The following is a 26903-nucleotide window of genomic DNA, read 5'->3' as shown; positions in this document are numbered from 1 at the left end:
ACTGTTCAACAATGAGATGGGGTAGGAAGAGCAGGAGAATGAGAAGTGGAGCAGGCACTAGATGAACCACGATTATCAAGTGCTCCAGACCTCCATGACGCTGCCCAAAGAAATCTCTTGTGCCAAGAAGCCCAGGAAGATTGGAGAGCAGAGCTCAGCCCAGGGCTGGGCTGGCTGTTCTTCCCCAGGAAAGTCTGTGCACCTCAAGAACATCATCAGCCTGATGGCTAGGGTGTAGGTTTCTATTTCTGCACCCTTCTGAGTTTGTTCCCATCAATCCTGGAAATACAGAAGATGTGTTTAGAAGGTGTATCTCTTAGGTGCCAACGACTGTTCACTTTGTAAGCAGCTTGCCCTTTTTGACTTACGGAGGTGAGTGCCACCTCTTGTCTGCTGCTGCTCGAAGGCTGGCAGGAGCCTGCAATGACAGCGGGGCGGCCTGGTTAGGGGTGAGGTGTTGCAGGGCTCTGTCAAGGATTAGGAAAATGCAGGTCAGTGAAGCAGCTTGTCGGGATGTGCAGGTAGAGTTCTCAAAGGGGGAGGATGGAAATGATGCCTCTGTAGCTGAGTTTCCCACAGGCAGGGGAAGAGTCTGTTACCAAGGAGGGTAAGAGGCTCCGGGAACTCCGGTGCTCTGCTCCTCTGTGCTTTCACTGCAATGCAGGTCCAGCCACCCTGGGAGGGGTACTGGGGAGAACATTTTCCTCTGCAAGGTCTTGACCAAAATGAAAATGTCTATGCCTCTGAGAGATGGACAGTGAGGCTTCTGAGGCAGGAGTTTAGCAGTCCTTTAAAAAGCAAAGCAAAACAGTTTCTTGGCCAGAAAGCTGTCACTGTGTTTTTGTTCTTTTCAATATAACACAGAAAGTGACAGATATATCTTTTGTATCCAGTCTACACCACAGATTTACTCTGTGACCTTTAGGGTATGCATATGGGTCTAGATTTCTGAATCACAGTTAGATCCCCGAAAGCTGACATACCCATAATGTGGGATTATTTGAGCTTGTTTTCAGAGGTGCTAATCAAACCTGGCTTCAGGAGAAGTCAGTGGGAGAAGACAGGCAGGCAGGAGGCCTCTGTGCGCAGCCCAGATGTTGGTGCACGAGCAAGGTCCTCACCAGCCCCTTGAAGACAGCTGGAATTTGCAGAGCAGAAACGCCCATCATGCAAATCTGTGGTCGGGAGGATTCCTGTGGCACTGTAGGCACCTGCTTGGGAAGCGACAACTGTCTCTGGCCCCACCTGTTCTAGGTCACTCGCATGCATTTGCAAAAATGCTTTTAATTTAAGGACTGGTGAAAAATCACTGAATTCTGTAAGGCTGCTCTCAGGAAGACTTGTGCCTGCTTCCTAATCAACAACCTGCTATTTTAATGCTAGCTGGTTTGCCCCCAAAAATCTTGGCTCCTAGCCTATTTAAGACCTTTCGTGGGAATATTTTGTCATTGGCGTGTACAAGACCCCTTCCTGTACTGCTCATTTGACGTGAGAAGAAATAATTGTTCTTCTAGTATGGCGCCACAATACTGTGTCTCTGAACAAGCTGATCTGGGGCCTCGGGATCTCCTCTGGATGTGCTGCTACTGTCCAGCAGCTCGTATGGTTTCTGCAGGGCTACAGCTGTGGGCCACCAAACAGCTCTCCCAGCTCTTTATAAAATTGTTGTCTTAGCAGCAGTTTTAAGTGTCAACATTTTACTGTCGAGCAGGAGATGCGTATGGCATTGTGCTAGCTGGGGATGGTTAAGGAACTGCCCTTTACCGGTGGATCATGCTCCGCTGGTGACAGATTTCCTTCACATATGTCCCTTCCTGAGAATCGCAATGAACTCCCAACTTAGCTCATGTAACGAGGCAAGTGCTAATAGCTTGTCACGGCTGGCCTGGCTTGACTTTGAAACCTCGGCCTCGAGGTGAGATTCTCCACGTGCCCTTGGGAATCTCCTGAGTTTTTGCTCAAAATACGATTGGCTTTTACCAACTGTATGGTAACAAGCGGTGGCTGAACGTGACTGCATTGTGTCCAGACACCTTTCCATGACTTAAATGGGAGATCAGTCCTTCAGGTCTTTGGCACAGTGTAGCCCGCTGTTGGTTGACATCCTTTAGTGCTATCGTAGTCCTAACTAATACTCGGTTTTTGGCCAAACTCTAAGCAGGCTGGGACAACGCGAGTGGGATGAAATTTGGGTTGATCGGTGTCATGTAATGTCATTTTGTCCCCTACAAAGCTCAGGTTGTTTCCCTTTTCCCAGAACAAAGCACAGTCCACCCACCTGGTGGATATGTGGACACAAACATTTGGGTGCCAAGGAATTTGGAGACCCACCCAAGGTCTCAGCAGTGGTAGTAGTGAAGGGACTGTTACATGCCTATCCTGGAACCAGGCTGATGTTTTCATGTTTCTCTCCCAGGACTACACCATCACCATGTACTTCCAGCAGAGCTGGAGGGACAAACGCCTGGCATATAACGACCTTCCACTCAACTTGACCCTGGACAACCGGGTGGCTGACCAGTTGTGGCTGCCTGACACCTATTTTCTGAATGACAAGAAGTCTTTTCTGCATGGGGTGACGGTGAAGAATCGCATGATTCGGCTCCACCCTGATGGGACTGTCCTGTATGGCCTGAGGTAAGTCTAAGGGGAATCTTTGTTGGCTGTGATTGAGAATGACATCTCATCATGTGAACTTCCTCCATTTCCAAAGACATTCTGGCAAGGCAAGGACCTAAAAGCCCAAAAGACACTCCAGTGTTGTACAGTTTGAAGTATCTGTTCTTTTCCCAAGCTGGAAATGGTTGTTTCCTTCAGGCCTCCAAAGTTTCCTGTGCTGCTACAGACAAATGCTGGAGATGGGAATAGTCTGCTCTGAGCTTTTCAGGTCACTGTCATTCACGTTGCATAACGCTTCTATTTGAAACACTCATTTTCAGTTGCTTATAATTTTCTGCAAGTTTGGCCTATGGAGATGAGACTTCGTTACTCTTGTATCTAAGGCTGAATTTCTGTAGCATTTGAGTCAAACCACTTTAGTCATTTTTGAGTATGAGATAGGAGACATGTTTCTGTACAGTTAAAAAAAAATGTCTCTTTACCGGAGCAATTCTGAAGATTGAGGCTTGAAAGTTGATATCTAGTAGGGGAATGGTCCTCAGTGAGGAGGCTTTTTGTGGTGTCTGGAATAAATTAACATAGGCAAGTCCACAGCCTTTGAAAGTGCTGTGCTTGTCTGCAGTGGAGGCGGTAAAGGTTGGCCTTACTGTATTATCTGGATATGCGGAGATGCCAGGGTAGGTAAGAAAGTTAAATGGAGGAGGCAGAGGCCTAAGAGAGGAGTTTGCAGCTATAGGTAAGAGTGCAGGTTTTGGATGCTGTAGCTGAAATCTAGGCAATGATTTTTCCCAACCCTGTATTTGTCTGCTTTGAGCTTTTCTCCTAGGTTTTGGGTTTTTTTTTTCCCTTTTCGACTACGAAAATTCACAGCTGGCTTTTTAGACCTGCCTCCACATTCACAAATGATTGCGATAGCAGCTCTGGGCTTACGTCCCAGTGCAGCAAAGGGGGAGGAAAGACCTTTCTCCTTCAAAGAGGGTACACCCACCCTTCCCATTTACAGTACCAGCTCTCAGCTCCTCTGCTGCTTCGTGTTTTGTAGCAAGGTCTGACTTTTTATGATTTTTTTTTTTTTTTTTATCTTCTCTTTAAGTAGCTGGGCTGTATTGGGCAGGGTAGGGCTGGCTGTAGGCATAGCAGAGTAGGAGGCTGCCCAGGGCATCGTCCTGCCAGGGCAGCAAGGTGGCTGTGCTTTCCTGATGGCAGAGCCCCGGGAAGCCACGAGAGCAGCAGTCGCCGCTGGTGCTGTGGGACAGGCTGTGGTACGTGGGGTGATGTATGTGCTACTTTTCCCTTCCAATTAGCAGATGTCTCTTGCTCCAGGCCCAGAGACAGCAAAATGTGCAACAAACCCAACTGTGTGACTCTGTCCCAGCTTTGCCTCTCCCTTCCCAGGACAGGTACATCCATCTCTCTGCCTCGGGCCGGTGGTGTTGTTTGGCTGATATCGCCAGGGAGCCCTGAGCCAGCTTTACTGGCCCACCAGAAAGATTGCAGCTTTCCCACGGCTGACTACCCCAAGTTTCCTCAGTGTGTTAAAATAAGAGTGAAGGCTGGGCAAGAAGATGGTTTGACTTGGGATAGGTAGGAGCATAAATTCAGCCTGTCGGGTGGGAGGGGGCAAAGGGTGCTGTTAAGCTCAGGCTGCTCTTTGCTGCTGGGCCACCTCACCTGAGCCTCCCCCAGGCTGGTGGGAAATCTTTGCGCACACCTGCACAGCAAAAGAAGCGGTATTTTTATCAGCTGCCATTTAGTCAACTCAAATAATGAGCAGTGTGAACCCTGCAGCACAGGTGACGGGCAGTGGAAGTCCTTGGAGGGTTTGCGCTCGGGCTGGAACACCACACGAGCACCTCCTGCCCTGTCCCTTCCCTCCCCCTCCGGCAGGGATGGGAGCTCAGCTCCCTCGCATGATCTGTGTAAAGGGGTGAGACCAGGAAAATTGCATGCGGGCCAAAAGAAAGGAAATGGCAGCCGTTTGCCCCTGTTATTTCCAGGGCCATAGTAAGAGCTGCCTGGGTTGTTTTAACTTTTGGCTGGTTTTCCTGGAAGCTGCTCTCTTGCCCCTGGAGAAAACGGCAGTTGCAAAAAACAAAGCACGCAGCAACTGCAGGTCCTTTTTCCCAAACGGTACCTCGGGTCGGGACGGCTGGCTTTTCCTATCCTGAAAGCGCTGGGGTTTGGGGGGGGACAAGCCAGGTGCCCTGAGTCTCGAAGTCACTCTAGCTTTACTCATAGTGGTACGGGCAATATTTTCTTTAAGGCTGCTTTCTGTACTGACTCCCGCACCTGCGATTTTGCTGACAACAGAAGTGCTAGGTGCAGTTTTGCAGGTGCAAATAACTGTGATCCTATTCAAAAATACATAGCCATGTGCACGGCAGGTGTAAGCAGGTAAGAAAACAGCCATTGAATATTCACCTGTGCTCCCTTTATCTCCGTAAAAATGCACCCACGCTTGTCCTGCAAACAGGAAGAAAAGTGCAGGTCTCCCTGTGTTTTCAAGCCTGTTCTTGTCTTTTCCTGCATTTTTTTCGGAAGGATTCATAAAATGGAGTTGCCCTAAAGGAAGAAGGGCAAAAGAGGCAATTTCTGTTTCTTTTCCTTTGTTTGCTTGTTTGTTTTTCCCTGAGCGAGATACCACAGCTCTTCTCCTGCTACCTTCTCGCCAGTCACTTCCCCCTCCTTTGAGCTGATCCTGTAGCAAAGTGACTCAATCATGCTATTTGTGGCACAACAGTCATTTTTCTTTCCAGCAGTCTCTGATGTCAGAGACCGGGGAGGATGACACCCCGGCAGGCCCCTGCCTTCAGCAGTGTTCAAGGGACCGACAGGATCAGACCCAAGTGCTGGATCAGACCCCAGTGGTCCAAGTTAGCTCGCACGGGCGTCGATGGGTATTTCGTTTCTGACTTCAGTGAGAACCAGATCAGGCTTCAGATAACTTGTTTGCACGAGTAAATGGAGCCCTTTATTCCTCCGCTCCGCTCCATTGTGAAAGTTGTGTGTCAGAAAAGCATGTGCTTGTTTTTGGTAGAATTAGCAAATTAGTGGATGAAGGGAGGGCAGCAGATGTAATATAGCTACATCTTAGGAAAGCGTTCGATACAAAAGCTTACTCCAAAATTAATTCACACTGGGCTCGGATTAAAAGCTGGTTGCCAGGTCTCCAACAAAAGGAATGCATAAACAGCAGCGGGCTGTGCCGGGGGGGTGATGCGGGGCTGCTGCGGGGCTGGAGTGGGGACTGGTGCTGCCTACCCTCCTTCCCCAACGCCTTCGCAGACGGTAAAAAATCCCAGGAGGCCAAATGTGGGAGCCTGGAGCCCGGATCCAGCCCAGAGGGCACTCTTATCTCCGCAAACACTGCGGTGGGAGGACGCAAACCGGCAGAGCTGCCAGGGTTTTTAGGCGGTGTAACTTAGCGTGATGGTGCCCGAACTCGCCGGCCCTCCCCCCCCCCCCCCACCAGACACCTTGCAGGAATTAAAAGTGCCTGTGAAGCGCAGGAGAGCTGGTCACCTGTGGCACGCAGCAGGGAAAGTGCTTAAAATGGTGTGGAAAGTCTGCAACGTGAAGGGAGGCTTAAAGGAGCTACCCACAAAGACAAAGCAATCTGTGAGGAAGAGCTGAATAGCACTGGCTGAATTCAATATATTCTCCCTCCTAATGGCTTTTTGTCAGAAATTGCATTGGTTTTCATCAAATTTTAAACAAAAAATTAGGGAGAAATTTTTCATTTAAGAAAAAGCATTTCAGAGAATGTTGATGTTTCACTCCTAATTTTACGTAGAGAATTTTTCACTTATGTCAATATTTCCCTCACTATTTCAAGCTGCTTTACTACCACTGTTGATATTTGAGAGTAACGTAGAGAACCATCAAGGGCTTTGTCTGGATCTCCAGAGACTGTCTAGTCCACTCCTGCCTAATAAGCTTTACATTATCACACATACGAGCGATACATTACAGTCTGAGATTTTTATTTCCTCTTCCAGACCATGTAGCATCCATTTGGTAGTGAAACAAGTTGACGCTTGTCAAATGCTGATGTCACCAGTATTTTCCTATCTGTTTTCAGAGACCTAAAAATAGAAACAACTGTAACAATGCTGAAATTCTCATATGGTAATTCGAAATCATATTTGAAACCAGCTTTAAAACAGCCGTCAGGGAAATGTTGAAGCCATTTGGTTTCGTTCTAATTAGGGACGAAAGTGGATACCAGCAAACCAGGTGCTTTGAGGAGCCCAGGCTGCATCCCTGAGCTTGCAGGGGGAGCGGGCGGGCTGGGATGCTGGGATGAAGCAGGCGCGAAGCCGGGTGGACAGCAAGCAGGATGCAGTGCCGGGCTGGCGAGGAGCCCAGGCGATGTAAACTGAGCAACCAAAAAAACTGCAGAGGAATTTGATGATGGAGACTAAATCCTGTGCAGAGAGAACGAGGGATCTCCTCCTGCGAAGGTGGTAGTGGTGGTGGGGAGCATGTGCGTGTGTTTTGCCTTGGGTTTTTTATTCCTCTCCATAATAGTCACTGCAATGAGGTGTGTTTTAGAGATGAGGCAGTTTGGATGCATGCAAAGGTCCCAAGGCATAGAGGGACACTGCCCTTGGAGTGCTCTCTTGGGGAAGCAGACCCCTGCTATCCTCAGCAGTGCGAATACCTGTTCAGTGCTTAAAGCGAGGGGGAGAGAATTGTCGTACTTCAAACAACTCAAAATTTGCAGTTTTAAATTGAGATAGGCTGGGCGTATCTGCTTTGGCAGCGCGTAGTTCCTGCTTGTCACGGGGGTAAGTTCCATCGCTCAGCCGCTCCCTGCACGGTAGCTGCTCCTGGGGGACGTCAGCCCTCGCGCTGCAGCAGGTTACTGCCGACCCGCTTGTGGACCAGACCTTGTTCCTGGGCGAGGCAGCAGTTAGAGCAGCGCTTCTAAGCTCACCTTACGTAGGGAAGCAGCGCAGGTTAACAGATGCGTGTCAAGCATCCCCCCCAGCTCTCTCATCCAACCCCAGGAACGCTGTCAGACCCCCCCCATGCCACCCTGCTGTGCCGGTGCCTCCAGGTCTGCCCTGCTGCTCCCCACGGCGGGGCTCTGCTGGAGCTCACCTTGGGGACTTCTTCATGGCTCCCATCTCCAACCTGCCTCTTGATCCAGGACACAGCCCTGTCTGTGTTACATTCCCCAGGGCCCAGCCCGGGGTTACTGGGTTCTCCAGCTGGTAGAAAGGTTTCTCCTGCTCCTGTCTCACTAGAAGCCTGCTGTTTGCAGTCATGTCCTTGTTCTCTCCATGGATGCCATTTGATCTTCAGCAGAGAAGGTGGCCTGATGGGTTAAGACCCAGGAGTTTTTTCTGTACTGAGACCACTGAGCAATTTTCTTCTCCCATCTCACAGGCCAGAAGGGAAGAAATCTGCGATTTGTGCTTCCTCTTCCCTCCCTGAGAGAGGTTTCTCTGGAAATGTGAGAGATGATTCAGGCTCTACCCTGTCTCTAGTAGCTCTGCCTGCTCCCTCCGCAGATTAGGCAAAGGCAGCAGAAATCTCTCCTTTGGCAGCTTGGGTGCAAAGAGTCCATCCAGCCCCTTGGAGCTAGTCCTGCAGCCTTGTACTGCTCCCACCACGGAGCTCTGCCTTGGGCCAGCTCCTTAGCACAAAGATGTGGGGGCAGGAGAAGAGTTTGTTAGGTGGGCAAGGGGAAATGAGAATTTAATTAGGAGCTCAGCTCCCCAGTTGAGGTTGAGGACAGATCCCCTTCTGCGTTTTTGTCTCCTAGGGTCAGGATGAGGGACTTAGCTGGAAACACTGGAAGGAAGTTCAATAATGTTGAATTTCAGAATAATCTTGGAAGCTGTGGAAGAAATTGGATCTCATCAAGACAGCATAAAGCAGCAAGCCAGAGCTGTTTCTCCATCCTTAATGTTGGAAGAACAGAGTCAAGCATCATCAGGGATGGAATTGCTGCCTGTGCTACATTGCTTATGTCTGACCTGGCTATTAGCAAAAATAGCGGTCGGGGAGTATCCACAAACAGCTGATTCCCCCTGTCTCCTCACAGATCACTGAACATCTTGTGTGCCCCGAACCCCCTGCTCATCCTGGTAGCATCTCTTAGTCTTACTGCTTATTCTATCGCAGCCACCAGCCTGAGCGCATCCCTGGACCCTGTCTACTCTTTGCCAAATCCCACAGGTTTACATCATGGGTTACTGCTTTATTAATTCAACATCATCCCAGCCTGATGCTGTTGCAGGAAGAGACCTCCTGCTCCGTTAAGTGCAGGTCACTGTTGTCTGAAGCCACCGTAACAAAAGAACTTCTTTTTAAACACATTCCACTTGGGTCTCTCTTGTCCCCTAATCCAGTTGACGACTTGCCAGACGCACAGCGCATTTGGAATAGAATAAAGAGGCAGAAAAGCAAAACCTTGCCGCCAAGGCAGCTCTGCTTTGTACTCACTCAGGGTGGAAAAACGGTTGATTTAGATGACTGGTACCCTGAGTACTAGTTTAGAAGAGCTTTTTTTTTTCTCGCCCATCTGAGTGCAGTGCACACTGTTATTTATCAAAGGATGCCTATGCAAGCACAGATGCTTTTGGAAACAGAGTGACCTTAGTAGGATTGTGCCAAGGCTTATGGAGTCAGTTTTAGGCAAACAGACACAAGGGGAAAATATTCCATATCCTTGCCTTGCTCTTGGTTCTAACATGACCTCCAGGAGTTTGCAAAGATCAGACCATGTTAAAAGAATGGCAAAATTCACCACGGGTGTATAAATCCCCCCAGGCCCTTCGAAGTTTGTGCTTACTGCCAGGCAGAAGGTGACATTTGCCAGCATGTTTTTATGACTGACACTGAGAATGTACGGAGTAAAAATTCAATTTTGTTTTTTTTTCCCCACGTTCAGCAAAACAGCAATTTTGCCTCTCTCTCTCTCCTCTTAGGCACCAGAATTCCCTTACGAATCTAACTTGCCCCTTGGGGCGAGCCTGCACAAGTCCTGCAAAACCCAAGCTCCTTCCATCCGTTCTCGCTATTGCTGCAAACCGCTGTGAGCTTTGGGAGTCTGTATCCCGGGGGGGACAGGAGCATCTTCAGCTTCTCGGGAGATCTGAAATCCAAGAAGTTGCAACCAGCAACTTAAACGTTTATCTTTTTCTGTGAGAGTGTTTGTGTTAGTCTCTGCATAATGACACTTAATCCATACCTGCAAAACAGGGTGAGCTCCTGAACTGCTGGCTCTATCTCCCCCTCAATTAGGGAGGCAATGGTTGGGGGTATTTGTGCTACACTCCTCCTAGGCTTACCCATACTGAATTTTAGGCCACGTCATTTTGAAGCCAAAAGTATCAGGGAACATTCCTGGGCACTGGATATCAGCAGCCCACGTACTCAGTTTGTTTCCTGGGTTTGGTCTGTGTCCACGAACAGTCTCTTGAGCATTTCCCAATTAGAGCACGGCCGAGGCTGGTGACCATTGTCAATAGGCAATTTGCATGCAGCCAGACCCTTTTTCTGCAGGGTAAGAATTAAAGTGTAGACACAGGCTGTTCCATACCAATTGACACTGGCCCCAGAAACCAGCACCAGGCATGTTTGGTTTGTTGGTATAGACGCAATTATGATGTAGGCAGTGCAGTAGTTTATTTTGTAAGGATGAGCTTAAGGAGAAAGGAACCCCACTTGCTTTAGGAACCCCTTGAAGGTAATAGTCTTCCCTTCTCTCCCACCCAGTCCTCCTCAGAGAGTCTGGACCTGCTCCTTTTGAATTCAGATGGTATTTTGGGGAAGTAATCTTTTGCCCCTTCCACTTGTAGATGGTCAATTTGGTTCTCCCGATGCACTGGAGATGATCTAGAGGATGAACAGGTGGCTGAGGGCCTTCAGAGGTGAAGTTTGGAAGGGAGTGATCTGACCAGGGCAGGAGCTGAAAGGGCAGCTACCTTGGAGGCGGCCAGCAACAGGATGAGGAGGAGATGGAAAGAAGACACTCAACCGCAGCAGGTTTTAATAGCAGGTCGGAGCTCTGTGCTGCTCCGTGTCTGTGAACTTATATAATCATTCTAAATAAGACAGAAAAAGCCATTAATAAGTAAACAGTGATGAGGAGGATCAGAGAGCGAATGAAACGGCTGTTGGTGTTCATGTCAGAGAACTGAAATATTTGTGGAGGACCGATGGTTTGCAGAAACTTGAGCATCCCCTTTTGAGCTGCAGCTGTGGCGGGACAGTCCTCTGCTGCTGCCGGGTTCAGCTGGCAGAGCAGGCAGCAGCGGAGGGACAGCAGGCTGAGGTTCTGTGCCAGCATCTGCTTTGTCAATACAAGCTTCAGGTGGTCAGAGCTTTCCTCATTGTAACAAACAGACCTAGCACTCACCCTGTGTGACTTAAAGCTTCGTGGCTGCTTTGCTAGAGATGGTCTCTACCTCTCTTGGGGTTGAAGGATGCTCTCCAGAGGGAGGTATCCATGCTACTTTGGCTTCTGCTTAGACCCACTGGGTGCTGGCAGAGAAGGGGAATCTCCATCAGCCCACAGCCTGCCAGAGTTTCTCAACATCTCATGAATGCATGTCCATTTTTTCCTTTTTTTTCTTCTTTTTTTTTTTTTTTTGAGATCTACGGGGGTTTCTCCACAGCCCTGTATCCCCCCACCATGAACTGTGTCCACCTGCCGCTGTGCAGTGGCAGGGCAGCGAGGACTTGGCTGCTTGATAGCACGACTGCCTACAGACCTCGGGAGAAACGATTAGGGCAAGGGCATGAATGTGTTTTCTGAGGGGAAGGAGGTGTAAAGGTTGTGACATGTGAGGGGGGCTGTCCCGGAGGCCCACAGAGTGGGCAGAGATTGAGGGAGGAAAGGGGAATGTGAGCTGGAGATGGAGGGTGGTGGTGGTGGCCGGGATTGGCGGCTGGAGGGAGCGGGACCGCTTCATTGAGCGCATCGTGCAGAGCGCAGGCGAGCCTCTCCCGTCCGATGGGCAGCGTCTCTGTGAATCGCCGTCAAAGCAGATGAAATTTCACACCACACAAATTTTTGAATTTAAAAAGGGGGGAGGGAGGTGGGGAGAGGAGCGGGAGAGGAGGAGGGGGAGGGAGAAGACGCAGCCTGGCCGGGCGCCAGCACCTCTTGCTAACGCCACGGGGAAGGTGGCATCCTTCCCCGGCGTTCCCTCCGGCCCCCGCGCTCCCTGCTCCCTTTCACTTTGGTCGCGTCTCCTGGAGGCAGTGCGCCGTGTCTAGAGCTGTTTACAGAGCAATGGTTTGTTCTCTGTCTCCTCATCTCCTTTCTCACAGAGTGAGTACCCATTCCTCCTCTGCTTTCTGTCTTTTAACCTCTCGTTCTTCTCCAGCTCTCCTTCCCCAGGCTGCTTTACCCCTTGCTTCCCCTGATCCCTCTCCTCTGTTCCCTTACCCCAATGGCCTCCTGTCCTGCCCTATCCGCTCTCCTGTCTCTCATCCTCACTCCTGCCTCCCCCATCACTGCACGTGCCGTCATCCCTCTTTGATCCTCTCCTCATTTTTCCACCTCTCAATTTCCTTCCACCTTTATTGCCTATTAACCCTGTTGAGACACCCAAGAGCTCCTTAGAATCAGTTCCCCCCATCGATCTCTCCATCTGGTCCTCCCCATGCTGTCTTCTATATGCCAAACAAATACATCCCTTCACACAACAGCTCAGAGCGTATCAAAGCAATACGTTTATATCCATCATAGCACGAGGCAGAGCTTGGTCCTGTGGACTTCTGGACCAGAGATGGCATGTTCTGTGACCCCACATGGTTGCCGGGGTGCCTGAGTTTTGCTCCCATTCCCCTTTGGCCGCGAGAGGTGTGTGGAGCCTCTCATCCCTTTCTGAGTCCCACCTGCCCAATAGTACACAGCCACCAAAGGAGCTAGAGAAACCTCTTGTTGGCCTCTCTGGGAGCCAAGTAAATGTTCAGTCAGTCACAGAGGCCACAGATGGACATTTCACCAACAGTGGCAGGTGCTGTATAAAGCAGTGACCAGGTTGTGGTGCTGTGGGTCACCCACGGACTTCAAGCAGGGGTATGGCAAAGGGAGGCTGGTGTCCAGGATGCTTTTTGAGATTTGAAGTCTAAAGAATTAAATACCTCCTTCCTCTCTGGGGTACCAGTTTCTTTATCCCGCGTAGGGCTGGTTTATGAGGGTTCAGGAAGCCCAGAGGCAGGATCTGAGGTGAACCTGGTGCCCCAGGCCAGCTGCCCCTTGCATCTTGTCATGCTGCAGGAGCCCCGCATCCAGGTGCTCCTGTGGTGCAGGTGTCCCTGGGCTTACCAGGAGCACCTCACTGTGGGTACGGCACCGCAGCTGAAATGCTCCAGAGGAGCAGGTGGCTACAGCCCAAGAGAGACACCTGCGGCTGTGCTACCTCTGCTCTGAAAACAGAACAAAACCTTCACCCTACCTGGTCCCAATTCTCACCTGCCCGAGCAGCGTCACGTGGGCAGATCACCAGGAGTTTGGGACCTGCAGCCAACCGGGATACCTCTGGAGGACGCTGAATTCTACAGTGTGGATACACCTGCCCTTTAATTGGAAGGGAAGAGAAATCATCTGGCTTTTGTGGACAGATACCCTCTTAATGTTGTTTTCCTCCTTTCTGTGTCCCACCTGTCCCGAGGTTCTCTAATTTTTGAATCAACAGGGCTAAATTCTGCCCTGATGTAAATCTCTGCCGCTATAAATTGGTGTGATCTTGCAAAAATCACTGGAGTGGCTCTGGATTTATGCTGGCTGTTAAGCGTGAGGAGGATTTGGCGCATGGAGCGTGGTAGCCATAGCTCACTGTGTCGTGCTCTGCATTTCCAACCAGCACTGCAGGTGATAAGCAAATCCTGTCGAGAGGCGAGAAGGTCCCTCTTGAAGCAGAAAAGGCTTCCCCTGGATGTCCTTTGTGTGGCCAAGTTAGCTAGCCAGGCTGCGATTTCGGGATGGACGCTATGGAAAGGTTTTGGCCCGCAGGGTCCCACAAATGGGGTGGAAAATTTTCATTTAATACATTTTTGCATCTCACACTTTAGGGAAAACAGGAAAACGCATTTGTAACCGCTATTTCCCACGGGTGCAGTATAATATATACAGTATATGCCGTGTGCGGCATAGGGGGATGAGTCATACCCGTTCGTGACTCTTTGGTCTCAGTGCCTGGCTAGGATGGACTCTGCACCTGCCACTCCGGGCTTTCCTGGCAAGGGGCAGCTCCCCCCAGGTGTGCTTGGGATCTGCTCCTCCACCGTGGTCTCCCGTGCCCAGCCACCCTGCAGCGGGGCGGGAGAGGCGTTGCTTTTCCAGCAGCCCTCCTAGACATGCCAAACCGGGAGGCGGTAAAAGCAATACGCGCAATCCCAAAGCCATGGTGGTAATTTTGAAGTGGCTCCTGTCCTGTTATCCTTCCCCCCACCACCACCACCTCTGAGCTTTCTCCTCCACCCCAACCGCGTTACAGATAAAAGGGTTAAGAGCTCGCTTGGGCCCCCTGCTCCGAGAGAGGGCAGTTGCAATGTTGTATCTAGACCCAGTGAGGATATATATAAATTCCCTCCGTCTCTTCGGATCTATTTATAGCACGGCAGGCAGTGGCAAAGGCTCTCCTCAAGGCTTCATCTCCTACAAACAGTCTTCACAGACAGCAGAGAGATAAATTTAGCACACGAGATTTCTTAAAGAGCCAGCAGCTCTGCGGGGCCGCTCGCCCGCCCCGCTGCAGCCCCCGCCCCGGTACCCCCGCCGGGGCAGCCCTCCCCCGCGGCTGCTTGTCCCCCCGCTTCCAATCTGCTTGCCCCACCTTCTCCCCCCCCCCCCCCCCCCCCCGCTTTCCAATTTGCTGTCCAGCTTCGCCCGATCTCCCCCTTTCTGGTCTCTTTTTCTATCATTGATGGTTTTTCTTTTTTTTTTCCCACCTTCTTTTTTTTTTTTTTTTTTTTTTTGCGGGTTCGCCATCTCATCCTCTCTGCTTTCTTGTTTTTCTTTTTTTCCTCTCTTTTCTCTCTCCCAGGCCACGGGGCTCAGAAGATAAAGCTTTCTCGTTAACAGTTCACTGGTTATGCCTACATAGTAAAAAATGTGTAGCTTGATTAATGCCTTCCAGATGGTTAATTGAAAAAAAGAGGGGGGAAATGCACCAGTCTCTCCCCCCCTCTCTTTAGCACTCTGCACACATACATTGGACAGGAAGAAAACTGCATTAAAGGGTGAGGGGAGCAATATATTTGAGAAATAAGGACAGCCTGTTAACTCCAGGGTGGCGTTGCCAGGCTGGTGAGTTAGCTGGCGATTTGCTGTCCCTGCTTCATGCCCCCTTCCCTCGTCTATCCCACCCCAAAATTCCCCATCCCAGAGAGCGATGCTCCTTCACGTACAACATGTAACACACATAAACCCTCCTCGCACCCTCACGTGAACCCTATTGCAGGCACCGTGCCGCTTTGTCCCCACCTCCTGCCCTGACACCCCCAAAGCAACACCGACCCTCATCCTCTCCCCATGTTTATTTTTCGGGGGGGATGCACACACACATACCCCCATGTGTCTTTCATGAATCTTCATTACTCGGTTCATCAATGGGTTGTGCAAGAGCAGCTCATTAGCAGGGCCGTGCCCGCGGGAGCAGAAGGGCCCCATCGATGGGGTCTGGGGGCTTCAATTTGGCAGTGCCCAAGTGGGTGTGATGAAGAGCGTGTGGGTGGGGGGCTGCAGGTAGGGCCATTGGGGCAACTCAGGAGGAAAGAGGGGTGATAATCTGGGCAGCTATTCTTCTCCATAGATCGTTGCTGGGCAATTTAATCAATGCATCTTCTGTTTTACGGACACGTGTCGGCTGTCTCCACCTTACAAACTGACATGCCTCTCCTCTTCTCCCCCTGCCCGTAGCTCTGCCTGCTCGCGGTTTCTTTGTTTCTCTCAAGGGAGAGACAGAGGAGGAACACAAATCCCTCCCCACCACGTTAATAGAGATACTGCCTGGCTGACGTGAGTCACGAAGGGTTTAAGCTGTGCAGTTGAGGGTGAGCATCCAGCCCCCAGCCCCGCACACCTCCCACCACGGATCTCCCTGGTTTCCAGGGAAACAGCGGCCCCAAATGCTGCCTGACTTTCACATCTGCCTTTCATTTCTCCTCTTTTTTCTTTTTTTTTTTTTTGGTAACAAAAACCACACAACTGATATATTTTTTTTCTCCCTTCCCCTTTCAGGATCACCACCACGGCCGCATGCATGATGGACCTGCGGAGGTACCCCCTGGACCAGCAGAACTGCACGCTGGAGATCGAGAGCTGTGCGTATGCCTCGCGCCCGCCCTCCGCCACGCGGTGCCACCCGATGCCACCCGCCCCAGCCACAGCTCCCCGCTCGCGGGATGCCTCCCAGGGGTGTTACAGGCCAGTCCTACCAAAGGATGTCCCCTGGGGCAGGACCAGGCTGCCTCATCCAAACTACATCCCGAGGGGACCTTGTGGGTGAAATGCCCGGGAAAACAGAGCCGTAGCAGCAGGCTGGGCATCAGAACCGCTCTCGCCTCAGGGGGGTGGTGGAAGCCTCCTTTATTCCTAAGAAAAGCCCGGGGAGCCTGCCCTTGCTCTACATGCGAGGTGGGACCTGAGTGCTCCTTCAATCCTTCCCCACCTGGATCTTCCCTTGACTCCCATGGAAAGCCTCTCCTGGCCGCGCTGGCGGAGGAGGTCCGGCTCTCCCTCATAAAAATGCACCGCAGTATCCCCGCAGGAGCGGTCCAGAGCAGCAGATCTTACAGTAATGATGATGCAGCTTCAGTGGTGATTATCAGAGAATTGCTTTTTTCATAAAAGAGGTCCCACAGCATCCATCGTTGGAAGGCGCCGTGCTGCCTTACCAGCCCTGCCTGCGCCCAGGAGCCCCCTTCCCGCTCGCCCCTCGGGTTGCTCGGGATGCGCAGCCATCGCAGCACTTGGCGTGGCGGGTAATGGGATGTAAATTAGGTCCTGCCGGAGGCACTAATGACATGTCATTTCTGGCACTCCTTAGCATTTTGAGAATAGTTTACAGTACGACCAAGAAAACAGAAGGCAGAGAATTACCCGCAGCTCCCCATGTTGCGATTTTGTTCTTAATGGGACATGTCAAGCCAATTTGTTAGCCGAAGCTACGTTTCCTTACGATATTTCTAAGATCCGCGCAGAGATGAAGAGATTCAATCGTTTCCTTCCTCAGAGCTTTTGTCTTTTACACACTTGCACATTGGAAATCCGTAGGGTTCCATTTTGTTTGCTTCCAAGTCCACGCAACTCTGAAATAACAGTCCTTTTACGGCTGGCTTAAAAAACAAATTATATATATATAAAAAATACAGAAACAAACCCACCAAAATAGCCGTTTCGTGGTGCAGGTGTTCTGGGTTTGTAAAGCTGCAGCGGGCAGCTGGGTCTCCTTCCCCGCAGCATCTCGGGGCACGCACTTACCTTCAGGAGATAAGCCAGGGTTGGTGGTGCCTGTTGATCCCATCCCTCCGTCCCAAAAATAGCCCCCACCACATGTACCCCTGCCTACCTGTGTGCCAGGATTCAACAAAAACCTGAGGAGGCAGGCAGCAAACAGGCTGTTAATCTGACGTTTTAAGACGTTGTATCAATACTTTATGATATTTCAGGTTGAAATGACTTGTCTTTGTGAAAGTTCTTTTACTTTTTAGAAGTAAAATGGAAATTTGGTTTTCTTTTTAAAGCTAGAAATCAAAGCGAAGCATTTATTTTTAGACAGAACAACCTTTCCCTTTAGAATCACTTTAAAAAATGGCTTCCTGAAAAACATGTTTGATTTCATATTGCATAATGCCATAATAAATAAAAAAAAAAAATACAAAAAATTGGTACCCAATACCAGCAGGTCATAGAATAAATGGAATAGAGCTAGTTAACTGCGAGATCTCCTAAAATTAGTTACTGTAATTTGACATTTTCATTGCTGATCAGGAAGTAAATTTGAAGTCACTTCTGTTAAATTTGTGGATGATGAAGATAGCAGTCTGCGTGGCTCGCTCGCTGCACATTTGAATACCTCCCAATTTGAATACATCCAGAATGCATTTGAATACAGCTAAATGCGGAGGTCTGTGCCTGGGTGCGGGAGCGCGGGCCAGGCTGCCAGACTGAGGGACTGGTACCCGCACGGGTATCGACCAGGGGGAAAGGAAGAAGGGCTGGCAGCCCCGAGCATCGCTGCTGGAGGTTTCGTAGCGGGGCTCTGTCATAAAGGGCTGGAGTGAGCCTTGGTTATATAAACCAGGGGAGCCGTGAGTCAGAGCAGGGAATCGATTGGCCTCTGAACATGTCGCTGGTGAGACGGGGAAAGGGGCTCTGTCTATATTTGGTTGCCAAAATGTAGAGAGGAAGTTGAGAAATCGGAAGAGGTTGAGAAAAGACGCTAAAAAGTGGTTCAAGGGCTAGAGCAGATGTTTTGCAGCGAGAAACCTCAATAGCTCAATCTGGTTTGTTTACTGCAAAGGAGGTGGCGAGGTGACTTGTTTACAGGCTGGGTGCACCTCTGCAGAGGGGGAGCGCTGGGTGGAAAGGGCTCGGTAACCTCCTAGGAAAATTCAGAGTAACCAACAGAGTCTCAAAGCCTGAGCCAGATGAATTCAAATGTAAAATCATACACGATGTTTTTAGCTGCGAGAGCGTTTGAGCCGCTGGAATCAACCACCGGGAGGAGTGGGGGGCTTGGCTGTTTCTTGCTGCTTTCCACACTTGGTCTCAGTGCTCTGGGAGAGATGCTGCAGCCAGATGCAAACACCAGTTCCTCTGCACAAAGCTGGGGTACAGTGCAATAGCCTGTGACACCCCAGCGTCTGCAGAAGATGAGATGATAACATAAGGGTCCTGAGTCTCCATGGGCTTGTGGGTGCTTTACCACTTAATGCCTTGGGAGCAGGAGCATGCCATGGCAGGAGGAGGTGGAGCGGTGGCTTAGCTGATTTACATCAGAAGCAGATCTGGCATGCCATTTGGAAGATTGTTATTATTTTTTAGCACCCATGAATAAGCGCAGAAATGACTGAGAGTGCAGGATGTGGGCTTGGAGACTACGCAGTCATCAAATAATTCAGTTTGGGAAGAGACCTCAGGGTGTCTCTAGTCCAGCCCCCAGCTCCAAGCAGGGTCAGCTATGAGATGAGACCACATTGCTCAGCTCTTTGACCACTCAGGAGCTGCAGGATGACACCATCCTCGAAGGTTCACCTCGGATCTGGGGTAACCCTTGGTCCCTAAGGCTAGGTAGGAGAACCTTTCCTCCACGGTACGTTCAACAGCTCTTCACTCCCCTGATCCCACTAATACACTGGTGCTGGGTTTGGTGGCAGCCCTCCCTAGCGGGTGTTTGCCTTGCTGGGTATCGCTAGCCAACTGCCTCTCTGCTGCGAGGGCTTGTGGATAAGGCAGGCTGTTGTGCTGCAGAGCAGGTTGTGAGTAAAAGCTGTCTGTGGGCATAGGTGAAGTTCATGCTCTAAAGGAAGCCTTGCACCATGCCGTGCCAAAACCTGTACGTATCTTACTGTTCCTTTGCGCGCAGAGGTCATCCCATGCAGCTCTGCACTTTGCTTAGAATAAGAGGCCACCCCTTGTGCAGCAAGAGCCACAGTGCTTCAAAACCCAGCTTGCCACAAGTGGCATTAATTTTCAAGCGGAGATGAATCCTTGCCCACAGGGGCAACGGGCAGGGCTGTGAACATCACACATGATGAGCTGCATGATTTTGTCCCCTGAGCCTCATTCCCCATGAGTCCAGAGCATCTGGGGAGTCTCCCGGGACTGTGGCTTTGGGCTCCTCAGCGCCTCCAGCCCGTGCAGCCCTGTCTGGCATGTATGGTTTGGGGTTGAAGTAAGAGGCTGTACCCTTGGCTGAGGTAATAAATCCATTACCCAGAAATGCAAGGCATGAGAATTTGTTACCAGCCTGACCCCCCTTCCTCTCTTTTCCCATTACTGCTCTTTTCAGCCAGCACTTGGTAAAAGCCCCATCTCAGAGACTCCATCCACTTCCCGGCTCCAAATTTTGACTGAGAGTACTAAGAAGAGGGAGATGCTCTGATGTTCAAATTTCTTTTCAGCTGCTGTTGTAAATCTTTTTCTCTCTGGGAATTTTTAATACTTGGATGCTCTGTTTACCTGTTCCCCATCAGAATGTATTGTGTGGTCTCCCCCTTCTGGTTAAAGGAGGCAGTTTTTGAAAAGCGAAATGCCGTGTTTGGTGCATTTGACAGAGGCTTCTGATGCACAAGTCCCTGTCATGTCAGCCATGGAGATCATGTAGTGCGAGTCAAGGTCTGATGGGCTGCTTCTCACCTTTTTCTGCTGAATTCTAGACAGAATTGGGAGTTCTGACCGTTTTTTTCGCCTTCTCCTGGGGACTGTACTGCCAAGCTCAGCTGAAGAAAAGAAAAGCACGTCAGCAGGGAGGGGCTATGCTTGCTATCTGATGGTGTGGGCTTTCCTTTGGATCCTCTTCCATACCACCTTAGCGAAAATGGGGGTGTCATCTGCTCCAGCTTGTCAGCTTAGTTCTCTCTCTGTGCTTCTTCATCTCTGCAGATGGTTACACGGTTGATGACATTGTCTTCTTCTGGCAAGGAAATGATTCTGCTGTCACGGGGATGGAGGTGCTAGAACTGCCCCAGTTCACCATTATTGAGCAGAGGCTGGTCAGCAGGGAAGTGGTCTTCACCACCGGTGAGTCTCTGCTGAAGGGATGCATAGGAATCTGCAAACCTTCTGCTGATCAACATCAATGTGGTTGTTCCTTTGATTCAGTTGCTGAGACACTAACTTAGGATCTAGGCTTCAACTTAGGGGACTGTTCCTTTGGAAAAGAGACGTCTTCTATGCCCACCAAGTTCAGTTTTTTATTTGGCTACTTCTCTTCAGAGACTTCCTGGGATCTTGGTTTTTTTGCTGCAGTTTTTCTCATTTCTTAGTCAAAACACCAACTGAGATCAAAACAGAACCTCTTTAGAAGGTTCTCAGCCCGACCTTATTTTGATGTGGTTTGCAATGGGCTCTCGAAGATAATGTAGGTGCAATAGTGAGTAGAAGAATGGATGAGTTGAAAAGAAAGTGGTCTATGAAATGATGCAACCCCACCTGTACATGGCAACAAAGAGATCTGGAGGGAATATTTTGGAAGATTCAGATATTGCCAGTTGGAAAATTGTAGGGGTTTGGATTTTGGTTTCTGTCTTCACTTTGATCTGGCATGGAGTTCACTGCCGAAACAGCATGCCACACACCTGTTAAATAGGACAATTTTTGAAATGCCATGAAATCACAGCTAGAGTCTATGAGTGGCAGTGGCAGATGGTGATGTTGTTACAACAGTGCCTCGGGGGCGCGCTGGGAGCAGGGTCCCATTGCAATGGTAATCTAGAGACCCACAACAAGAGGCGGTATTCCTCCAAAAGAAGTTTGCAGTCTAAATAGGTAAGAAAGACCTTCAAAAAAAAGACTGGTGGAATACTGTGTTCAAGCTATGCAAATGGCACGTAATGGTGAGACAACATAACCTCCTTTTTCCCAGTATACCTCCTTGATCATTAAAGACTGTTGTTCTCCTGTTACTTTAGCCGCCAGCCCACGATTACACCCATATTTCAGGCTGCTGTGTTGCCTAAGGGACAGAGGTGGGAAGGAGGAATGACTTGGACTGTTTCACAGCAATGAGAGAGGCCCTGCTTTGTCCCTGTCGAAATGACCCTGCTCCAGTGGAAGGACTGTAAAATACTTACTGTCATCACTATCCCCGTTAGGTTTGCTAAAAGACTAGGAGGAAGTTGCAACAACTTGGGGGAAAAAAAAAAATTAGATTAACTAACAGTAGTCAATTTGCATATGAATTTGCCCAGTCTGACCATAACCCATTTTTAGAACAGCATGGGAAAAATACGATTCAGATCTTCATTGCTGTTTGGAGGAAAAGCTAGCACATGAAACATTGGAAAATCATCTCACTGCATCCAGATATAGTGTTAAAGTCTCCTGTGTAAGCCTGTATCAAACTGGCACGTACCACAATAGCAATTTCAGCAGTGAAAAGACATTCTCCCGTGATGTCTGATATAATAACGTAACTTATGTAGAGTTTCCTTTCTTCTTAATATCCTGCGCCAAGTGAGCAGACACTGAAGAGCCCCCTTCTGAAAACTGATGAGTCTGCAAAACCAAAAGAAGAATAAAAGAGAGATTTCTCATTATCCCTGCCTCTTGAGAACACTTTCCAAATAAAATTCCAATTCCTAACCTAAGCTCTTACCATAAATACATCTTTGCCCTCCTCTCAAACAACATCTCCCTTTTATATCTCATTGACAGGTTCATATCTGCGCTTATCCTTGAGTTTCCGGATTAAGAGGAACATTGGTTACTTCATCCTGCAGACTTACATGCCATCTATTCTCATCACCATCCTGTCCTGGGTCTCCTTCTGGATCAATTACGATGCTTCTGCTGCACGAGTGGCACTGGGTATGTACCTTCTCGTTATATGTTGAAGAAGGGGGCTTTTTGAGGGGGATCAGCTAGGACAGCTGTAAGAAAGAAAATACCGTTTTCTTTATGAGGTATCAGCTAAGCGAGCCGCATAGGTCTGTCAAACTTGTCATTCCAAAGGAAGGATGTTTTTTCTGAGAACAAACTTCAAATTTTCAGACAGAAGAGCTACTTTTTTTGTTCAGAAGTATCAGTACTTCCCAAGCTTGACTATGTATTATTTGAATCAGTAAAAGTTCTACCATAAATTTCTGTGGGTGCAAGTTTAAGCTCTGTAACAAAAGCATAAATGGTCACAGAATCTCAGACATGAGACTGACATGCCATGAGCCCGCCAGTTCCTTCACTCTGGTTTGTACTTCTTTTCTTAAGAAGAGAAGTCTGGGCACCTCTTAGCCAACAGGTGTGCCAGGACCAGTTAGTTGGATGATAAATGCTGAGGATGGGTGGCCAAAGGGTAGTAAGAATGGTGAATGAATGGCTAAAAGATGAAAAAAAATAAAGGAAGTGCCATTACACATTTTCATGATAGTTTAGGCCCCGTACAGACACTTTTTGTAGCTGAACACCTTCATAACCAATGCAAATGTGGAACAGTAGTTAAAGTCCAAGTTCTTCTTAGGCACATGCTCCCCTAAATAGGAATGTTTTCCTGTAAGAGGAAAAAAATGCTTTTAAGCAACAGAAGGGAAGTGGGGGTGGACTGCAGATGAGGATTTTGAAGAAGGAACAGGAGAAAGGGGGGATGGCTGGCATATGAGAATGGGGCTGTGCAACATGACAGAAAGTTCAGAGGAAATTGGAGAGCCAAGGAAGGAGAAGGATTTCATCTGTGAGTGGGAAAAGTCTCAGAGAGGCAATGAAGCATAGGTAGAGGCTGGGTCTTACAGAAAACCTTGGGGGTTTAAATTAGCTCTAGGAGAAGACAGAGTTTGAGAAGATTCAGAGGAGGGATGGTTTGTACAAAGATATAAAATAGATGATTTGGCTGTGCTTGCTTGGAGATTCTGGAGCAGGGACACAGGGAGGGAACAAGAACATGGTAAATTAAAAAGGTAAGTTGCATTGACAAGAGTACAATCAGTGAGAGAAGAAAAAGAGCCCATGGCAGACATTGCTGGCACAGTGAAAGTACAAGCAGAAGGGTGGACATGAGATGCACAGCTGTTGAATATCTGCTGACATCTGGATTCAAAGGAGAAGACAGAAGAAAAACATTGTAGATCAGAACTGGAATAGCTCTCCCTAAACAGTTCCTGACAGCTCTCTACCTAACTTGTCCTTAAAAAGCTTCAAGGAAGGAGAATCCACAGCCTTCTCTGGGACCTTTATCTCCAGATTTACCTGGTCATACAGTCAAAAAGCTCTTCTTTGCCTCTGTCCTAAGTCTCCATTGCAATTTGTCCAGTTCTTAATGGAGACATGGAGAACGTTCTATTCCCCCTTTCTTTGCCCCAGATTTCTGGATTTTTAGACTACTGTCTAACTATAGACAATATAATATATTATATGTATATAAATATATCCCCCTTCTGTTTACTCTTCTGTGAACTGAAAACAATTAGTTCTTTAAATCTTTTATGAGGAACGACACTAAAGACATGATGAGGGTGAAAAGGGCTGTGTCCAGGATGCCCAGAGAGGTTTGAGAGCCATCACAGTAGAGGCAGGGCTGAAACCAGAAGAGCAAATTGGGGTCGTGGAGACTAAGAGAGCTCCCAACAGAAAGATGAGGAGGAGGGACGCTAGAAGAAAAGGAGATCAGCAAGGTAGTAAGAAAAGCAGCACAGCTGAGCTAGAGAAGTGGGGAAAAAAGAATAGGTTGAAGAGGAAAAGTTACTGCCCACAAAAGAAGCATGAAGGCTCATTGCCATCTCTTTGAAGCTGGCAGAAGACTGTCAAAGAGACAGATCTGAGGCCACTCTGACAGTCCAGAGAAGGGAAGAGGCTGAGAAGAAACCACAGAAGAGGACTGAAGCTGTGAGAGTAATCATGGTGCACCAGGCTCTTGGACACTGAGTAGATGGGGAAAAAAGTGTTCAATGAGGCCAAGAAATATTTATTTAAGATGCAGGAAATATGAGTAGGCTTAAAAAGGAGAGTGTGAGAACCATGGGAGGGGTGTGTGGAGATTATAATTGAAGTAGTGAGTGGTAAAGCTGGTGAGAGGAAGGTGGGAATTGGTGGGGTCAAGGATGTAGACACAAGCCTATGAGGCAGGCAAAAAGAGCGAGCACCATGAAGAGGGAATCTCTTCACTCTTTCTCCTATTCATGACACTGGAAAGACACAGCAGATTACAAATTCATGTCAAGGATACTAAGGCATTAAGTAGTGCCCAGGGTAGCCTGATGAGTTCATGATGTGGAAAAAAGGGAGAAGAGGTTGAGAAACTGAGAGCAAAACTGAATGCTTCCTACCACACTGAGGGAAACACGGAGGATCAGGGAGGACTTAAAGAACCAAGGTCCACAGGATGTTGATCCCCATCATCCTGATGATACTCAGCTTTGACATTTTCTCCCAGTGTTGGCAGCTGGTTTATTTTCTGCAGTGATTTGTACTGGGCAGCTGGGCTTAGAATAATGACAATTTTCTTCCCAGTTGCACTGCTCCCATCCCTCTTGAGGTTGTCCAGCTGGGAGAAGGGATGGGGAAGCTGAGAGTGGCATTTCAGGAAACCATCCCACCTCGGTAACAGAGCACCTACCCTCTCCTTACAGGGGTCACCACGGTACTTACAATGACTACCATCAACACCCATCTCCGGGAGACTCTCCCCAAGATCCCTTACGTCAAGGCTATCGATGTTTATCTCATGGGCTGCTTCGTCTTCGTGTTCCTGGCACTCCTAGAGTATGCTTTTGTCAACTACATATTCTTCGGGCGAGGCCCCCGGCAGCAAAAGAAACAGAGTGAACGGATCAGCAAGGCCAACAATGAGCGCCACCGTTATGAGGAGAAGAGGGTGAGAGAGCAGGTTTGTCCCCTTCTTTCATTGTGGCAGGAGAATTCAGACTCTCCACTGTTCATTCAGTCCTGGGTGAGCTGTGGAGCAGCCTTTCTCCTCATCATGAGAGATGAACTCCAGTTCCCCTGTCTGGTGATTACTGGGAATCTTTTCTCCTTGATCATTTTGTCATCATCCTCAAGCCAGTCTCATCAGGACCATCCTCTTGCATGGGGCAGGTGTACCCAAAAGTACCCCTGTGGCTTTTGGTCCTACTGTGTTGGCAGAATCACACTACCCTGCTCAAAAGTCCTTCAATTCCAGCATCAGTGGATAACATTTTAAAATGCAGAAGTCCAGGTTCAGAGCTCACAAATGACCCAATCAGTGGTGGTGTTACACAGAAAGCAGTTCAAAATTACACCTGATGGTGTGCCCCTGTGTGTGTCGTGCACAGGACATCCCTGCTACCTTTCTCTCTGTCTTCCATGTTCTAGGTTGACCCTTATGGTAACATCCTCCTCAGCACTCTGGAGATGAACAATGAGCTGCTGGCCACAGACATGATGAGCAGTGTTGGCGACTCTCGAAACTCTGTCATGTCCTTTGAAGGCTCAGGAATCCAGTTCCGCAAGCAGCTGGCCTCTCGGGATGGATTTGGTCACCACCCAACCCTGGACCGCCACGTCCCGCTGACCCACCATGCCGCGGCCCGCAACCGTGCCAACTGCCGTCTCCGCCGGCGGTCATCTAAGCTGAAGCTCAAAATCCCAGACCTGACAGACGTCAGCACCATTGACAAGTGGTCACGAATCATTTTTCCAATCACCTTTGGATTCTTCAACCTTGTTTACTGGTTGTACTATGTAAATTGATGCCTGCAGCCTCCGAGAGAGATAGGGACAGACACTCAGACAATGACAACACAGGAGTGTTGTGGTCTTTTGGGTTTGGGTTTTACTCTTTACTATCATTATCATTTATTCCTTTGGTTCATTAGATTTATTCTAAGCTTACTCTTCTCTTTTCAGCACATGTAGAACCACGGAGTGTTGGGGGGGTAAGGGAGAGAAGGGTCTAAGGGAGGGGGTTTGGTTTCAGGGAGGGATGTGTTTGTCTCAATTTTGGTTTCCTGCTGAAGGACTTAAACCATTGTAAAAAAAAAAAAAAAAAAAAAAAAAAGACAAAAAACCAAAAAACACCAAAAACCAAAAAAGAAAGGAAAAAAAAAGAAAAAATGACAGAAAAAAAAGACAAAAAAAAACCAACAAAAAAAAACCCAGGAAAAGTTTAAAAAATGGGGGGGGAGGGAGATTTAAAGAAATTGAATCAAAAACTGGTGGGGAGGATAGGTTATCTTTGGCTGTGCTCACTAATGCGCTATCCTCACTTCCATTTCACTACTGAATTTCATCTTTCTCTTCTCAGTATTATTCCTTTTTTTAATCTTTCTTCTGTCACTGCTCTTAACCCCTTCATGTTTATTCTTTCATGGATTCATGAGATGATGAGGTTTCATTCTCATGCTATGAGATTTCTCTTTTCTTTTTCTCTCTCCCTCTCTCTTGCTTACAAGCCTAAAAGAATCTTTTAAACCAACAAATAAAAAGAATATTTATTTTGGAAGAGCTGGGAAGGGGGGAGGACGAGGCAATTATTTGGGAGGGAAGGGGCAATGTGGGGTTGTGGGAGGGGGGGGAGGAGGGAGCTTATCAAAAACAAAGGCACATTTGCAAGTTGCCTTTTTCCACCTTCAGGAGTTTGCAAGCTGTTTTTCCTGTATGAGTGTGTGCGTGTGGCGCATCT

At 48.8% G+C, this 26903-nt stretch overlaps 1 protein-coding gene across 5 annotated transcripts in view; it reads left to right on the top strand.

Moving 5' to 3' along the window:
* The window catches only part of LOC141748278 (gamma-aminobutyric acid receptor subunit beta-4), a 76611-nt gene extending 49987 nt beyond the window's left edge, over positions 1-26624 (top strand). For 2 of the 5 annotated variants that reach the window (XM_074600044.1, XM_074600047.1), the window contains 6 exons: positions 2417-2637; positions 15830-15912; positions 20198-20335; positions 21971-22123; positions 24871-25115; positions 25595-26618. In XM_074600044.1, coding sequence (XP_074456145.1) covers positions 2417-2637; positions 15830-15912; positions 20198-20335; positions 21971-22123; positions 24871-25115; positions 25595-25972 — 1218 coding nt within the window. In that variant the 3' untranslated portion in view covers positions 25973-26618. Of the gene's footprint in view, positions 1-2416; positions 2638-15829; positions 15913-20197; positions 20336-21970; positions 22124-24870; positions 25128-25594 lie in introns of all 5 variants that reach the window. The other 3 variants (XM_074600046.1, XM_074600045.1, XM_074600043.1) reach the window with 2 other exon arrangements.
* Positions 26625-26903: the final 279 nt, after the last annotated feature.

This window comes from Larus michahellis, chromosome 9 (assembly GCF_964199755.1).
Source record: "Larus michahellis chromosome 9, bLarMic1.1, whole genome shotgun sequence".
Lineage (NCBI taxonomy): Eukaryota > Metazoa > Chordata > Aves > Charadriiformes > Laridae > Larus > Larus michahellis.
This window is presented reverse-complemented; position numbering and strand designations above follow the sequence as displayed.